At 38.0% G+C, this 17,913-nt stretch overlaps 1 protein-coding gene and 1 long non-coding RNA gene across 2 annotated transcripts; one reads left to right on the forward strand and one right to left on the reverse strand.

Moving 5' to 3' along the window:
• Positions 1–5,729: 5,729 nt before the first annotated feature.
• On the reverse strand, positions 5,730–15,240 carry LOC116729596 (proprotein convertase subtilisin/kexin type 5-like). Its single transcript, XM_032578254.1, has 9 exons — positions 14,637–15,240; positions 14,318–14,532; positions 12,726–12,962; positions 12,330–12,563; positions 12,074–12,254; positions 11,782–11,999; positions 11,400–11,500; positions 7,372–7,576; positions 5,730–5,871 (listed from the first exon to the last, which is right to left on the reverse strand). Exons 1-9 carry the CDS (start codon positions 14,858–14,860, stop codon positions 5,828–5,830), a joined length of 1,659 nt encoding a protein of 552 aa, XP_032434145.1. The 5' UTR covers positions 14,861–15,240; the 3' UTR covers positions 5,730–5,827.
• On the forward strand, positions 9,760–10,668 carry LOC116729597 (uncharacterized). The gene is made up of 2 exons (XR_004341176.1): positions 9,760–10,062; positions 10,397–10,668. It is a non-coding gene; the product is annotated as an uncharacterized LOC116729597 (long non-coding RNA).
• Positions 15,241–17,913: the final 2,673 nt, after the last annotated feature.

Consider the following 17,913-nt stretch of genomic DNA (forward strand, 5'->3'; position numbering starts at 1 on the left):
TATAGTCAAACATTTTTGAATGATTAGACTAACCAAAGGCACTTGGTTTCTTTTTATTATTGCTTTTAAATTAATTTTGTTTTAATCAGAGTCCCATATTTAATTAAAGTTATCCAAAGTGTCTTGACATTTATCTCAGAAATTGAGAAAGAAACACGTTTATCATCTCATCTGTTGCAGCAAGTTTCTGGAGTTCCCACAAGAAGTAGGGTTAGTAAGACAGAATCAAAGGCTCAAAAACATAATACAATAGATTACTTGTTTCCTTCTAAAAAAAAAAAAAAAAGAAGCAAATTCAGCCACTTACAACCTATAACATTTATCTTCTTGCTTACTTTTGCCTGTTTCTTTGGTTTTTATTCCTCTTTTCTCCTTCTGTCTCTTATGTTGGGATTTACAGCCAACTTCCCGGATTCGGTGGTGGACAATCTTCCAGCAGATATCAGCACAGGAATCTATTACGGCTGAGTGTTTACCAAATGGTGATTAGTATCTGCTGTAACCCGTACTACAAAAAGACAAAGAAGTGCATGGTTAGTTGAAGTTGGGTGGCTTTTATTTCAGTCATAAAATTCATCCTCACTGTAATCATGTTTGGTTTTGCCAGCCAATCGAACAGGTTTAGTGTCTTTTACAACAGAACCACAGCTTTTAGAAACCGGTTTCTTCAGTTGAAATTATTAATGTTCCCTTGGGTACAAGATGTACTCATAGTTTAGGGAAGTCGCGTTCCTCACAGTTAACAAGAACAAATCAAAAACCCTGAGCTGCACAGTTGACCTGGAACATGGCTCCAGGTTATTTTCTCTGTCTGAATTGAGTTGGGCAGATACAGTATGTGTTTGTACCATCACACATGGAGATCAAAGAAACATGAAAACTATTTAATTTGACTTCTGAAAATGATTTCTTATTTTAAAGATGAAATATAAATGTTATTTTTGATCTGTCTGTCTATTCTTTCTATCTATCTATCTATCTATCTATCTATCTATCTATCTATCTATCTATCTATCTATCTATCTATCTATCTATTGTATTATATTTATTTATCTTTGTGGCATATATTCTTTGAGGCTAATAAAGAACAATCTTCTTCATCAGGCTGGTTCTAACTTGCCTGCCTGATACAGAAATTTAAAAAAATATTTAAATTTCCTTATTAATGATATTAATGAATTCCACAATAAAAGGCAAACATGAAATATAGACAGTATCCAAAATGAAAGGGAGGCAAAAACCTACCCTGCTTTCCTGCTTTCCCCCCATCCATCAATATTCTGCCTCGTTAAGAGCCTCCATTGGTTGGAATGGACAAGCTGATTAATGTGATGAACGATTTGGGGGAAAAAAACACAAAGTTTGAATGACCAAGCATTGTTTCCTTTTTATTAGTTATAGTCAAACAGTTGTTGATGATTAGACTGTATCTGGTGTGTGCTTACAGCAAAAGCCTTATGTTTATGAACATACATTTCTTTTACATAATCGTATGTCAAAGTTGTACAACAGATAAACTATTTCCCATTTAGAAATATTTCAGTTTTATGATATTTTGTAGGGATGTGTTTGAAGCCCTTAAATGAGGATTTTCTTTTTACTGTGTTCTTACTTCAGAAAATATGACAGATCAAGCAAAAGTGCATGATTGCTTTTTATTATTGTTTTTATATTGTTTTAATCAAGGTTGAACATTTGATTTAATTAATGTAATTTATTCAATTTATTTAATTTATGTCTATCATATCATCTGTTGTATGATATGATAGACAACAGATGAGATCTGTTGTCTATCAAGAAAAACTCAAGTATTTTCTTGAGTTCCTGCAACAGACTGAAAGGCTCAATCCTTTCTGTTTCTGTTTTAATTTCCCGTCATGCTGTCATTAATTGCTAGTGGTGACTGGCATGTCTTAAAATGCAACTAAATAAAAGGGGGGTGACGTATGAAAAGAAAAAACTGTAACTGTGGGGAAAAAAAATCTTCCAGCTACAGCTTTAGTTATTTGTCAGTCAGTTTACTTTGTAGCCTAAACAAACCAGGGAAAAGGTTTCTGCCTTTAAAAGATCCAAACATCTCAGGGTCACATGCCAGACTGCACCTCAGAGGGAATTTTACTTTAAATTTTTAGTCACAGTTAAATAAAAGCTGAGCTGCATTGTTACAGCTAAAAGCAGATGGAGCTGCTTGCTATCACACTTGATTTTCAGAACTTTGACTTTAGTCCAACTTCCCTGCTCACAGAGCCAGTAGCCCAACAGCGTTCTACTGGGGCAGCTGGTTTCTCTGCTTATAGTAGAGAAACCAGCTCAACCAGATCACATATACTTAATCTTTGATACAACCTTCCTCCTTTCTTTCTCTCCCCATCTCCTGTCTTATTACTGAATATGTAAATATATGTAAAATATAAGACCGAGAAAAAAAACAACTTTATTCACCCACAACAAAATACATTTCTTTACTGAGCTCTGGACTTAACTTTTCTTAAAACATCCAACCAAACAAGAAGTCTCTGTAATCTTCTAAGCATTTATTCATAACTTAAAACAGTTTACATGCAGTTTGACCCTGCAGGGAGGTTGTCTGGTATCTCAAATGATATTCACAAAGACATTTAAGAAGCTACATCTGACTGACTAAAGCTACTTATGACTTATTGACACACACTTGTATAACACAACTTGATCTAGCTTAATGTGGTGCAGTTTCTTATATTCTACTTGAATATGTATCCTGATTTACTGTGTGTAAAACTACCAAGCAATCTGAGTCCTGAGCTGGAAAATAACACTGCATGTTAGCAGAAAATGTTGTGAACAGTGAGGATTAGTGGTTAACTTCAAGTTGAAGTTTTAATATATTTAATGGGACTTTTGAACATTTATTTGTGCACCGCCTGATAAATAACCGTGTAAATGTCACAGCTGCGAGGAGAACCCTACTGAGGCAACACTGTGTCAGCTTTGTATCTTACAAAGAAGAACCAGGGCATCACACGATGCTTCCTTACAGCTGAGACTAACATTGAAAAAAAAAATCCACATTAATTTGAGAAGCAATAAATCTAATGAAAACAGGGATACTTGTACAAAAACTAACCCCAAAAGTAAAAACATAGGGCTGGACATGGGTCAGAATGACTGAATATTTATAATTTTGTGGGGGAACCAGCGGCATTGCTGGTGACTACAAAAAGCGTAAGACTCCTGGGCAACTTGCTGAGACACATTTACTCAAATTAGTTGCAGTGTATGTTTATATTGGACCCTGAATGAATAAGGTCAAGGTTAAGGTTATTATATTTATATAGCAGATTTTCAGCAACAAGGCAATACAAAGTGCTTTACAGGAATTAAAAGGAAATACAAACAAAATAACAAACCAAAGGAAAGAGCAAAAGAAGAAAAAGAATCTAATGTTAATCTAAAGTATGTAAACTAGATACTCCTATTTAGGGTGGGTAGATAAGTATAAGTAAGTATAATCTGGTCTAATTCCTTTTCTGGTTTGGAAGAATAGGAGTCTAAAATGTAGTTGCTAAGGTAGTTTTTTCTGGATTGTAAGTTTGTTCTAATCCCTGTTCTGGGTTGCTAGATAAGTCTTAGTGAGTATTTTTTGGACTTCCTATGTATGCTCTAAATTTGTAAAAGTAATGAGTAGTCCACAGTTTCTAAGTAATAATAAAATCTAAATGTTCCTGTTCTGGAAGGTTTATTTCTGGATTCTAAGTTCCTTCTAATTTCTTTTCTGGGTTGCAATAATAGGAGTCTCTCTGCACAAAAATCTAAAAATTAATCTAATATTGGTCTAAATAGTGAGTGCTCCACAGTTTCTAACAAAATAAAATAAAAAGAGGAAAGGACACATTAGGGCACATGGCAACATTCAGACAAAACAAAGGGCAAAACAAAGACATGAGTGAAGGCGGTGACATCACAGGGCCATGAAGCCACGTTGCTCAGCCTCTCAGCAAAGTCCGATAAGATGTTGTTATCAAGGCATGATGTCCTTGGGAGCGCTCATCTCCACAGCTGCATGGATAACAGGAGGGGATGAGATGGGAAGGAGCATTATGTTTACATATCTTCAAAGAGATTGGAAATGTGCAGCCCTTCCAAGGCAACACAGGAAAAGCCAATTCAGATACAGAATGTCTTAGGTTGGGTAGATTATAAATTTCAATCTTCCCTAAAGTCTCTCCGATACATCTCAGTTCCCAATTATCCAAATTAGTTTGGTCGTTCCTCTGAGACGAAACTAGCAACTTCTCCAAGATCGATTCCATTCCGTAGTGAGTTTTAGAGTCCTCAGCTGGGCTGCGAGTCTCAGCAAGACTCACATCCAACTTGTGTCTCTGTCCACACCAACAGTCTGAGTGTTCGCTAGTTCGGCCAAGTCCGTCACAAATTTGTCGATAAGCCAGGTATCCGCAAGCTCCAAACAGTAGAAATCCTGTTATCCATGAATAAATCCATGGTGTATCCCGCTGGGTGTGTCCAAGAGGGCTCTCCTGTGCCCAGTCTTCTCGTCGAGAAAATTTGATCAATTGCATAAGATAAAAATCCACAGAAGAAATTTGTATTCCTTAAAAAATAAATCTAAACCGTTAATGCTAATGTTTTTGTTAGGAAAAAAGAGGAAATAGGAAAAACCAACATATTTTATTAGTTATGACTGTTGTTATGTACAATTTAGTTTCTGTTACCATGGAGCTGCCATCACCATTTACATCCAGCTTGGTGTTATCACAGGAAACAAGTCTGACAGACGAGTGAATCCCACCGTCTCTCTACTGTCACACTAACTAGTCACAACCTGAAAATTTAAAATGAAGGCCCAGACTTATAGGGATCACATGTAAGCAAAAAACTTAAAAATACAAACATGACAGGAAACATGTGGAAGAAATTTCTGAATTTTAAAGACAAAAATTACAGTTTTAGCCATCATCTTTCAATAAATAAAAAGATATTACCCTGCTTCAACCATAAAATGTGCTAATAATCTTAGTTAAGATCACAGAGAAAAATCATTTGACTTAATTACATTGATGTATCGGTTAAGGCACTTAAACAAGAAACATATTCACAAACATAATCATAAGCAAAATCTACCACTTTAAAATAAGACAGCCCTCACAAATAGTTCTTTAATTGTGTCATTAATTAGGCTGTTAAAGCTTCATAAATAATAATAATAATAATAAGCTGTTATAAATGAGACTTCTCATAGACTCATAGAAGTAATTATTTAGCAAGGCACTTTCCACCTTTATTGTCTGTCATTTTTAAAAATAATACACAATAATTCTCTATTAATGGTTTATAGTGTTCATAGCGTCACTAATAAAATGTTATACTTGTTAATAATTAATTTATTAAGGCTTGTCTTATTGTAAAGTGGTACCAAAAATAGGTGTGAATAACATTTTTGCACAGCTATTTTTTCATGTTTTTGCTTCATCTGTATGAGTAGCTCTCATCGTCATATTCCAGCTCGACATCATCATCATCCAGAAGGCCGTACTTAAATTTCCGATACACCGTTCCGTCTTTACTCATGTACACGATGCCCTCGTCGTCGTACTCCTCATCGTTCTCACACTCTGTGATTCTGTCGCTGTATTCCCCAAAGGAGGAGGTGGTGGGCTGCGGTGGACTAACATCGTTCGTGTTCAGTTTCTGATACCCCCCCTCCTTGGTTTTGGACTTGATGGCGAACCACTTGGAGCGGGCGGAGAGCAAAACAAAGATCCCTCCACCCAGAACAACGATACTCATGACGCAGGCCATGACATTGAACCTGGCACTGCTCTCTAAATCCTCAGCCTGACCTCATGACAAAGTTGACACCGAGGATACATCGCACTGAAAAAAAGAGAAGATACATATTTATAAGATTACTTTAGATAATGCAACCTGCAGCTTAGCATCGGTTCTTAACATATTTTATTAGCAATGACAGAAAATAATGATGTTTTATCACATTTGGACAACAAATGTTCTGTTGGGTTTGGACAGGACTCCCTGCAGGCCAGACAGATTATTTCATGTCAATCTGTCCCATATATTTATGGTCATGCTGGAACAAGAAGGTGACATCCTCAAACTGTTCCCATGAATTCGGGAATATATAGCTGCGCAAAATGTCATGTTGTGCTGAAGGATTAGGAGCTACTTTCACTTTTACTAAGCAGCTGCACCCAATTCCTGAAAAGCAGGTCTACTGTATCTAATGTTACACTAGACGGAAAATTGGTTTCCTAGCCACTGCCAAGCCCAGATTTGTCCTTTGGATTGCCAAAGAAGAGTGATTTATTACGTCACTACACATCTTTACTGCTCCAGAGTTCAGTAAGGGTGTTCTTCATCCCACTGCTCTCAATCCTTTGCACTGAGCTTGACTTAGGAATATTTAGTAGCATCTAACTGATGTTAGATGGAAGCAGTCAGCATGTCTAGATGGGTTTATACTTGTGACCATGGAAGGGACTGGAACACTTTAAGTCAATTATTTTTTAGGGGTGACCCAATATTTTTTTGCAATATAGTGAACTTATGGAACTTAAGTTATATTTGTTTAAGATTCAAGAAGGTTCTCCAGCCTTAGAAGAAATTAATTTATATTAAAGTGTTAAAATTACTTGCTGTATTATAAAGGTCGCTGACCCCTAGTCAAGGCCAACAGAGTTATTTAACCTGCTCATGGAAAGAAAGTAAAAGTTTGACAATATTTCAAAACCCAGAATAAAACAACAGGCAACGTCTTTGAAAAGATTCTACAAAGGGTGCTTGGGCTGGTTTCCTTTTAGTGATCAAATCATAAAATGCTGCTGTTATGTTAATGACTTAAGCAGCAGCAGAGAGAACAGCACCTCTCTGTTCTTGTAGACATAAAACTTTCTGTTGCGTCTTAACAGAAAGTATCCTTGTTTCTGTCAAGTAAAACCAGTTTTGTCTGTCAGTTAAATGACACTGTTAAAACCTGTCAAGTAAAACCTGTCTGTTCCTAACAATTTACTTCTGTACAAGTAAAACCTGTCATACTTTTTGTCAGAAAGTATCAGGTTTCTAGGGGTGTCATGTTAAATAAGTAAATTGCTGAAAGAATTACTTATTGACATTGCAAACAGCTGTTTTGCTGTGAAATAAAACTTAAAACACTCACTTGGAAAAACCTTTTAAATGAATACAGTAAGTTGTAAAAGCGCTGCAAGTGGAAATCATGTTAAAGGGGCAACATGATTTCCACTCAAAAAATCCAGTTTATGATTAAAAATGTTTCTATTCACAAATCCAGGGAAGACATTTCCATTGATAAGATGACCGTAGAGGTCTAATGGGTGATGCAGTGTGTTCTTGTTTCACCGTATGATGCCTCGCAGTCGCAGCACTCTCTGGGTATTGGTTTGTCGTCACGTGGCGTCTTCTTTCCACAGCAGCTCAAGCAGCGGCCGTCATCGGCCAGGATGTGGCTCGGGTGGCAGAGGGTGCACTGCCACATGCTGGGGCCCCAGCAGCCCTCACACGATTGGTCACAATGTCTGCATTTTGGGTCATCACGCTTCAAATCCTGACGAGGGAGGGGGGGAAATTATCCCACATCTATTGCTTTTGTTTTACTTTTACATTTATTTCCTAACAATTTAACAAATATAATATTAAGAACAATATTACGTAACTGTGACATATTATTTATTATTGCAGCTGCTAAAGCCAAAAGGTAAACAAGGGTTGTTTCTGGTTTGTTAAATTATTGCATTAGTAAAATGGGGCACTACCAACTCTCTTCTGAAGACAGCCCAGTACTAAACAGATTCAGAGTGTGTGTTATTTAATCTCAGCAAAAACACAGGGATGTGGACCATTACAGGCTTACCAAGACATGGCCGTCCACTTAAACTGAGAGACTGAGACAAGAGATGATTAAATCTAAAGTGCTTTGAACTGAAATGTTCCATACAAACAAACTTGATTGATTGGTTAATCAGAGAAGCAGCCAGTAGGCACATGATAACTCTAGAAGAAGTGGAGAGATCTACAGCGCACATGGGACAATACGCAGAGAGGATAAACATCTTCTTATGAAACTTGCTCCTGTTTCGTTCTGTCAAGAAAATCCGAGCTAATCCCACTTCCCCATGCTGGAAATTTTAGTTTAACAGTAATAATAAATAAAGTTATCTTTAAAATGAATCACTCAAGTGACATCAAGGCCCAACAGTAGACTTAAGTGTCAATAAAATAAATCTGGTTGTGTGTGTTGTTTTTGTCTCATGCAAACTTTGCTTTAATTCTACTTTTTTCTATCTAATCATAAGAAATCATAGTCAGACAGAGAGAGTCATTAAACAGGAAAAGCAGGTTTCCTGGAAAAAGAGGAAGAAAGTTTCCAGCCTGCAGATTTATAAATATAGCTGAGACTATTTCTTATTTTAAAGCATGAAAGTTTTAAAGAATTAAATCTAAACATTTTGGTAATTTGATAAGATTCAAAGTAAAATACTTATATTAATATTGGTTTACTTGTAATAATATTTACACGTACATTTGTGGGAACACTTACAAGAAAAACAAGTAACTGTAACTTTGGCATCAAATAATTAGAATCATGGATTATTCTTGGTTTCTTTTCAGAAGAACATCTGTAATAACTCGCATTAGGATTATAATAAGGATAATTAATAAGTTATGGTTATAAAATCATAAATGAATGCTAAATCAGAGAAGCTGAAGAAAATAAATGTGATATAAGTTATGGTTATAAAATTATAAATGAATGCTAAATCAGAGAAGCTAAAGAAAATAAATGTGATATAAATGTGATTTTGACATTGAACTTGAAATGGTGTAAAAGGTGTAACTGCAATTAAACATCACTGATATGTTGGAGGTAGAGAGTAGGTGAAAGGTGAAAGGCAAGGAACTAACAGGAGAGCAGAGATGATCAACGCCTTATTTAGGTGAAAGGTTGTGAAGACAACGGACATAGGAGGTTGAGCAACCCCGAGACATTAGCACAGACATCAGGACATAATGTCTGTAAGACAGTGATGGATATGAGATCATCTGTCTGAGCAGACAGCCAAAGAAACACGCCCAGCAACAGTGCTAGCCAAAGAAACCCTATAAAAGGTGGGTGCAAAAGAGGAACCTTTTGTTGGATCCTCCGGGCAGCTTCGAGCCAAGATCGAGATGGACAAAGAACTCTGCAGCTGAAGAAGAGCCGGGGCCACAGAGCCGAAGACTGTCCTTCTCATGGAGACCAACCGGTCAGGCCCGCAACATGTGGCTTCAAATCGCACTTCTCTCATCGGCTGGGTTCAGACCCCAAAGACAAAGATGAAGACAAAGGCAAAGACAAAGAAGAAGAACTGGTGCCTTTTTTCCTGCCAGCACCAAGTCCTGTGTGACCTCACCATCCATGCGGAGAAGAAGCTCATCAGACCTACAGAGATCCCGGCCTTCATCGATCAACATCTTCCTCCTGCTGCAACACCTTCTTCATCATCAAGCCAGGTCTGGGGTTCGAAACGTCAAACTCCATCCGTCTCTCTCAAAGGTTCCCTTTTTTAGTTCTCAGTGTCAGCAGTAGGGAAAGATAGACTAGATGACTGATTTGACTTATTTGATTATTTCTGCTACTGAATTAAGCTGTACTGACCCTTGCAAAAATGCTTTACTAATAAAATATTTAGCATAAAGAAAATCTAAAAGATGTTGTGGACATTCAGTTAATGAGTCACCTTAAAGTTCTTTGATGGTTGTGTAGTGGTATAGAAATATACATATTTCTATACAAATAGTTTCCAGGTGTGACGCTCCGGTTGGGTAAAGTGGGCGGGGTATATAAGCGGCCGCTGTGCCCAGTCAGACATGTGTCTTCCTCATCATCCACTGTGTGGCCCGCGTCTCTTGGGTTCCGGCGGAAGAAAAGGCAACATATCGCCAGTGTGGTGCATGCTGTTTTGATTCCCTGGTGGTGAAACGCTATTGTGCTGCTCTCCTCTGCTTCCTCGTTCAGCGAGTGTGTGTGTGCGTTTTTGCCTGGATTGACAGGTTTCCCCATATTCGAACCATTGCTGCTCTTTTGGATCCCGGATTGTGCACGTCATCAGTTGAACTCGGACTGTGGTGGCGCCTGCACGCCTTAATTGAAGCGGTGTTTGGGGTGTGGCATCGGCGCGCCGAGCTCGCCTCCTGCTGTGGCGTGACCAGAGCCACACCGGATCTTAATCTTCAACTTGGATTTTCTATTTTTTTCTTTATTTAGTTTCCAGCCCTTTAGTTCCTTTAGATAATTGTTTATTTATTTGGGCGGATATTGTTTTTCTTTTGTTGTATTAAGTATAAGGTTGTTGTATTTGGTTAACTGTTTTTCTGTTGTTTGCAGTTGCTGAGGCCCGGTGGCGGTGCTGGTGTGGTGACGGTGTCTCCCTCTTTTTTGTGCCGTGATTCCTGAGTTTTGGTTGTCTCACTGCGTCTGGTGCTTTTACGGTTTTTTTGTTTGCTGTGTTTGGTGGATGCCGTCCCTATAGTGGCCCCTTCTGCCGGTGACCTCAGCTACTATAGTTTTTTTCTGTTTTTCCTTAGTTTTTTTGTTGTAAAGAACTGGTTTTAAAAAGAGTTTTAAAAGAATTTAATAAATAGCTTTTTGTGTATTTGAAATTGCCTCAGATGTTTTAATTCATGCATAACCGAACCTGCGTGCTTTAAAGAAAAGAGGTAATATTCTCTGGGTGAAATTCCCAGGGTGGCGCTGTGGAGCAACTTAATTGGGTTTAGAAATTTAAATTGCCCAATATTCTTGATTTTAACCTAGTCTCGCCACAGTTGTAAAATAGCTGTGATGTTTGATTCTGGAGAGGAAAAAGTTTAAAATGTTTTTAGGTTGCTGGTAGCCCAAATTTAAAACGTCATCCTTGGGACTCGCCCGAGTCACTAAAACCTACCTGGTTCAATAACAAATGCAAGTTGTAAAATAGAGAACGAGCGACCGTTAACAGGTGTGCTCTGTGAAACTAGTTGGCTGCAGGCTGCTCAGTCTGGCTAATTCACAGGGGGAAGAAGGGTGGGACACCTGGATGTTGGCCGTCAGAAACCAGGCGAATCGTTTCTCGAAACCAGCTTAAACAGAGTTTACTTCAGTTCTGGACAGGGTAAATCCCAGCAGATTTAGGAAACTCAATTAACCCGTTAGAAGGAGAGCTGGTAGCACATCTCCCCTCTCAGAAGAGGAAGTAGAGAGTGAGAGAGTAGAGACAGGAAGGAGGGGGGGGGGTGTTGCGCAACAACATATTTTATTAATTTACTGAATTGAGTCAAATCTCTTAATTGCTTGTTGTGTTTCCCTGTTTATAATTTTGCTTGTTAGTGTGGTGTTTTCTTTCTGTTACCTTAGAGGCCGGGTAGGAGCCTATAAAACAGGGGTTGTCACAGAATCCGCCCTCAAAGGTGAAGCCGTCATAACAGGACAGACAGGACAAAGCGCCCTCATCTGGAGGAACATGGAAATTACATGAAGCACAATATCTTTGACACATGAACCGTAATTTCAAAAAGCTCAGCAGAAGTACATCTTATTAAAATCTTATAACTGTTTCAGCATCTGTTCTCAGTTTAAACCCTATGTTTCATCTAAAACCAATTGTCTTTACAGAGAGATAATTGCAGCAAATGCTGATGTGTCTATGGTTTATCTCTCACCACTCATCTGGAAACACAGGAAGAGGAAATAAAACCACAGAGCATCAGAAAGCCACAGCAGCTTTTCTTTACCGTTGCAGGTCTTGCAGGTGTGGTGACACTTGTGACAGTCTGTGGACCAGATGTCTTTGTAGTACCCTGGAGGGCAGCTCTTCAGGCATTGCCCCCATGGCCTCATGTACACATAGCCCTCCCTACAGTTCAGACAGTGTGTGTTGCCACTGCCTACACACTGGCTGCAGGAGGGGTCACATCGCTCACAAAGCATGGTGGTCTTGTTGCCAAAGTGGCTGAAATTGAAGGAGGATTAGTATTTAGAGTATATTACGGTGATCAGGAAAGGGTTTTTAAAATGTTCTCTAACCTCTCAGAGCAGGTTTCAACACAGCTGCTGGCCTGTTTAAAAAATCCTGGTTTGCAGGTTTTGCAGTGTTGACTGTGATGACCAAAGCAGGACTCACAGCTGGGGTGGCACCGTTCACACACACGATCAACTTTGTCCTCGATGTAATAGCCCAGCGGACACTTCTTCACACAGGTGGTGTCTAAAGGGCGCAGCCACAGAGATGTTAAAAGTTTCCTACACTGAATGCATCCAGACGGACACCACGGCGACTCACTCAGTAGGAGCTGCGGCTCGTTGCAGCCAAGGCAGTGGTCTTTGCCTGGACCGTCACAGCGACTGCACTGTGTGTGACACCGCTGGCAATCACCGTTCAGGTCCATGTACGAGTCCATGGAGCACTGACTGTTCCACACACAGTGTCTGCTCTCATCCACGCGTCTGTTGGTGTCACAGCTGAGGCAGTCGGTGGGTTCATGGCCTGAGCAGGTCAGACACGACTTGTCACAAGCTGCAGGAAGAAGAAGCCATTAGGACCTTCCAGAAGAAGTCAGCTGTATCCAAGAAAACTCATGGGAAACTTTGTGGAGGGGAAAACTATAATTTTAGCTTTATATATATATATATATATATATATATATATTATAGGTGGATAAGTCTGCACCTTCCCTACCTTTGCATTCATTGGTGTTCTCATCATGGTAGGTGTTGCTTGGACACCTGGCCAGACATTCTCCATAGTATCGGACCGCTTTAGGGTTGCGACACACATCGCAGTCATTCTGGTCGGGTCCGTCACATGAAGCACAGTCAGCATGACACTGCATACACTCCTGCTCATTGTCGAAGTAACCTTTAGGACACTCGTCCACACACTCAGCATCGTACAGGAAGTAATAATCTCCACATTCTGAAACAGAGAAGATAAATTATGCAATAAGCAAAAGTCGGTGTAATGAAACACGGGACAGTAATGTTCAGGTGGTTTATTGAAGAAATTTTACATTTATTTTTCCAGTTCACTCATTTAGTTTAGTAAAACGAATGACCATGATTTACCAAAAACAACACAGTTACCAACTTTCTCTTGTTTTTTAGCCTGTTTTAAATCCCTCATCATCTTTTTTTGAAGGGTCAGATCAGGTCACATCATAAATGTTTTTTAACATCTATGTGATGTTTCAGAAAAAAAGAGTTAGGGTATTTAGCTAATTTAATTACATCAACTTTTAATAATGGTCTACGTTACAAAGCAAGTAACTATGTTTTTTTTTTCGGTTTAATTAAATTCTGACCACATTGACCCCAAATTGTTGTGGTCTTTGTTGGAACAGCGTAATTCAATTAATTAATTAAAATTATTGAATTTTATGTAATTGTAATGAAATAGCAAAAATTATTATCTAATTTTTAAAAATCTAAGGCAAATATTTGTAAAATAACTTAAATCTTATTAAGTAATACAGTCAATGCCCGTGAGATTTACAACTTAATATTCTATTCCAATTACTTTAGCTATGTTAATATTTTACTGTCAATGTCTATGGAGAAATATAAAATCAATCCAATGTAAACAGATTTAAATTACATGTCATACATTCTAATTTGATACAAGTTGTGAAACAATGAAGTCAAGTTCATGTGTGAACTTGGTTTTTTATATATGTATAAAAAAGACAGAGAAATAAAAAAATATCAGTCATCTTTAAAGTTTTAATACAATCAATCATTTGTTTTAAAAATGATGCACTTCTTCCCATGTAGACACAAATCATTTTTAAAAAGTTAATTTTGTTTTTCTTTTTATTGTTTTTTTTTTCTATTTTGCTGTTTTTTTAGAAAGATTTGTCAGAAACATGATTTTTTTGATTGTCCTCCATTTGTTTCATTTTATACTAAAATATAACGGGGTTTTTTTTCAACTGTCTTCATTTTTTTATTACTTCAAACACAATCTTAAATAATCCATTGAAAATGCAATTTTCTCTTCACTTTAAGCGTCAGCAGAACTCAGGAAACTAATAAAAAGCAGCAATGTCCTTCTGTTGTTCCTACTTCGTGTTTTCATTTAGCTGTGTTCGTGTTTTCTCAATTTAGATTCTTTGCTGTTGAGAAAGCAGACGGAGAAGTTTCTAAATTTCCTGTTTTTTCTCTTTCACCTCCTTTCTATAAGCTTCCTCTTTTCAACTATTCAGCGCTAAAGTAAATCCCTTTCAAATCAGCATGTCTGCAATCCTTTTCACCACATTCTCCATTCCTACTTACTCTTGCAGAGGCCATCCTGACTGCACTCGCTACAGTGCTGTGGGCAGCGCAGGCACTCTTTGCTGTTGTCATAGTAGCCCTTTGGACAGGAGGACAAGCAGGAGTTGTCCAGCAACAGAAAGCGTCTCTCACAGCTCAAACAGTTGGAAGAACGTTCTTTGCAGGATCCACACTCCGGGGCACATTGGTGGCATTCTTCACCCTGTGGGAACCCTCTGAGGACGAGGCAGAGAGAGGCCCAAACCACTGAGTGACTGCTAGCAGCGACATGCTGTGTGATTTGTGCAAATAGTAAAAAAGGAGATGAGAGGGACGGCACCTCTGACACTCCACCACGCAGGTTCCATTTTGCAGATAAAGTCCTGTAAGACATCGCTGACAGGCTTGGGCTTCCTGACACACGACACACCCGCTCAGGCAGGGATCACACTGTCCAGATGTCTTGTTGCCAAATGTACCAGATGGACAACGAGACACGCAAGTGTGATTCAGAGTCAGAAAATGTTCTAAAGGCAAAGAAAAAACACAAATTACGTCAATCATACAAAAGAGGGCATTGAGCCAGTGACTCCTAATTGAATCACCAGCATGTTTGCACGAGAAACATCGGAAAATACACAAGTTTGTACTAACCCATCATAGGAACACTAAAAACCTATTGTACTGTATTATAGATATGTATAACGTTCATTAAAAAGCTTAATGTTTGCTTGCTTTGTCCTTTCCAAAACCAGTTCAGATGATTGTTTGTGTTTTCCTGTTGGATCACCGCGCTGTGTTCATGCTTCTACCATCTACCAAATAGTTAATCATCCGATGTGAAGCTAAGGAAATACACACTACTCAATCATCTGCACTGCAATGCAGCAAACCAGATGGAATGATGCCGCCACCACAGGGCTTGGTTTAAAAGCTTTTACTTGACTCCATAGGCTCTTCTCATAAGTGTGGTCAAATAACTCAATCTTTGTGTGGTTTGACCATAAAACTTTTCCCAAGAAGGGAAGTGGGACTACAGAGAGCATGAGGAGCTGGAGTCCTGGGGGTTCCAATGAAGGATGTTTTTCTTCATTGGAAGGTCCTTTCAGTTTTTAAAATTTACATTTTTGAAAAATCTGGATTTTTTTTCACCAATTCACTCCTTGGTTTCTGTAGTTCCAGGTGATGTCAGCCCACCCAGGGCCTTTGTTCTCATTTGGCAGCTTTTACTTACTTGGACTTTGAATAGAGGCAAGGTTACAGAAGGATTGACTGAAGTAAAAGCCCTTATTTGAAAACATTTGTGTAATTTATAATTTCTTTTGAAGGAAAGAAAACAAGGAAAAAAGAATTGATTAAAATCAGAAATCGGATTTTGCATAAAAGAAAAAGAAAAAAATAAAGATTGTACTTTTAAGCCAGGTTGCTCAGTTCTAATAAGGTTTTTGATGGATAGAAAAAGCGTGTTGGTTGATTTACTAGAGTTGCAGCTGCTGCAATTTTCCTTCCTTGCAGCAAAGCAGTTCTTACAGGAGGAGTGACACAGTTCACATTTGCCTTGACCTGATGCAAACAGAGAATAGAAAGCAGAGTAATCATTTCCAAATTCATTTTGGTTTGAAGAACAAAGCTAATAGCAGTTTCATATTTCAAAGTGACTAGATTTTGAATATTATTTAGTATAATGGCTAAATATTAACAATCTGACGCACTGTTTTTGAACTGTCCCTCAGGACAAGTAGCGAGCTGCTTCCCGTCGAGACACTCCCCATTCTTCAGAGTGAAGCCGTCTTCACAGGAGTCACAGCTGTCAGATCCGGGTCCTCCACAGGAGCGACACTCTCTGTGACAAGGTTCACATTCCTGACTTTCCTTATACATGAAGTATCCTTCTTGGCAATGATCCACACACTCTCCCTCTGGACACACAAGTGAGCATAAATTTATCTGTACCACATAAAATACATTTTGTTTCTCCAAGTCCAACATTTGGGGTTGAAATTCATTCAACAGCTGGTGACTAAAACACTTGAGATGAATAAAAATAATCAATTAAAAGTAACAACAAAATACAATTGAAGGACTGAAATACGTGTTTCTGATGTTACCAGAGACGTAGAATCCGTCTTCACACCAGTAGCACTGGGACTGGTCACAGACTCTACAGACTGGGTCATCACACGAAGAACACATCATGGTCTCCTTCACTTCGTAGGTCCAATCTGGACAGGACTGATGGCAGTCAGCGTCAAACCTGCAGCACAGGAAGTTTGGCATCCGTGTGAGAGATTGAAGCTGGACGACGGTAATGAAGGAGCAATCCGAAGATACTCACAGATAATATCCGTCTTCACATTCCAGGCAGGCAGTTTTCTGTTTCTGATCTCCCGAATCATCTGGAAATTAAGAGAAATTGTAATAACAGATTTGTAGTCAGCGTCTTCTCCGCCCATCTTTAAGTGGGTTTATGTAACTTTGACCAACAATGGAGTGAAATCAAACCATCTTAATTTTTTTAAAGATAGCAGAAAATAATAATAATTTTCCTGTCTCGTTTCATCCAATAAGTGCATGAATGAACGACTCTAAAATGTAGCAGCAGTAAAGCTTTAAAACAAAGTTTATTCAGATTTGTAAAAAAAATGTGACTAGCATCAATAATATAACTTAATAAAAGCTGAGGGTAAACACAGCAGACAGTAAACTCAAAAGTTTAGTCATGAAGTTCCTACAAGAATGCTTTTAAGACAGAAATCAGATTAACTGTTGATTTCAACCTGAAACTGTCTTATAATTAGTTTTATTGGCTTTCAGATTCCTGGTACAGCTGCGAAATTATTTTGAGCAAAACTGCTGAGAGAAACACACATTAGAAGTTACAACATCAACCAAGAAGTTGGTACAAAAATAGGGAAAAACTATATTTAGTAAAAACTTTTTACCATGAAAAAAAAAATATATATATATATATATATATATATATATATACACACATATATATATATATATCTTACTTTCTTTTTTATTAAATTATTTCTTATGTCTTTAGTGATTTTCTTTTTACCTTTGATGGACTCAAACAGTAAAACAATTAAATGTTTGAAATAAGAAAAATCCTAATTAATGGTAATGTTAATTTGATATGGAGGAAGACGAACACAAAATCGTTATACGGGGATCATTCTTGTCTTCTGTCCTTCCATCTTTGCATAAGAACAAAATAAACTAATTTTAATGTGCTTTTTGATTGGAGACGAATTTTATTCAGATGTGAAATTGGTCAAAAAGACTCAAGAGGTTGAAGAACGCTGTTCTAAGAGTAGTTTCTGTTAATACCAGCAGGTGGCACTCTAATCTCAAGCAACAGGTTCCTGTAGAGTACGATACATGGATCTGCTTTATTCCGTCATCACCTCAGTGTGATTATAATATTAATAAATCAAACCTTTTTGCATGTGTATTTATGTTTGGATTGATCTGATTCTAAATGTTTTTAAAATAGGTTTGATTTGCTGATCTTGTAAAGTGCCTATTGGGATGAAATTTGATGTGAATTGGTGCTTTAATAAAAATTAACTGAATCGATTTTAATTAAGCCTTCAAAATAAATAAACAAA

This window comes from Xiphophorus hellerii, chromosome 12 (assembly GCF_003331165.1).
Source record: "Xiphophorus hellerii strain 12219 chromosome 12, Xiphophorus_hellerii-4.1, whole genome shotgun sequence".
Lineage (NCBI taxonomy): Eukaryota > Metazoa > Chordata > Actinopteri > Cyprinodontiformes > Poeciliidae > Xiphophorus > Xiphophorus hellerii.

Bases quoted from the DNA above. Each gene is read 5' to 3' on its own strand.
- LOC116729596 (XM_032578254.1), bottom strand. From the start codon at position 14,860: ATGATTGACGTAATTTGTGTTTTTTCTTTGCCTTTAGAACATTTTCTG. The intron at 14,533-14,636 runs GTGCCGTCCCTC...CCTCGTCCTCAG, and splicing joins TGCGTGGTGGAGTGTCAGAG to AGGGTTCCCACAGGGTGAAG. The intron at 7,577-11,399 runs GTAACAGAAAGA...CTCCCTCGTCAG, and splicing joins GCTCCTACCCGGCCTCTAAG to GATTTGAAGCGTGATGACCC.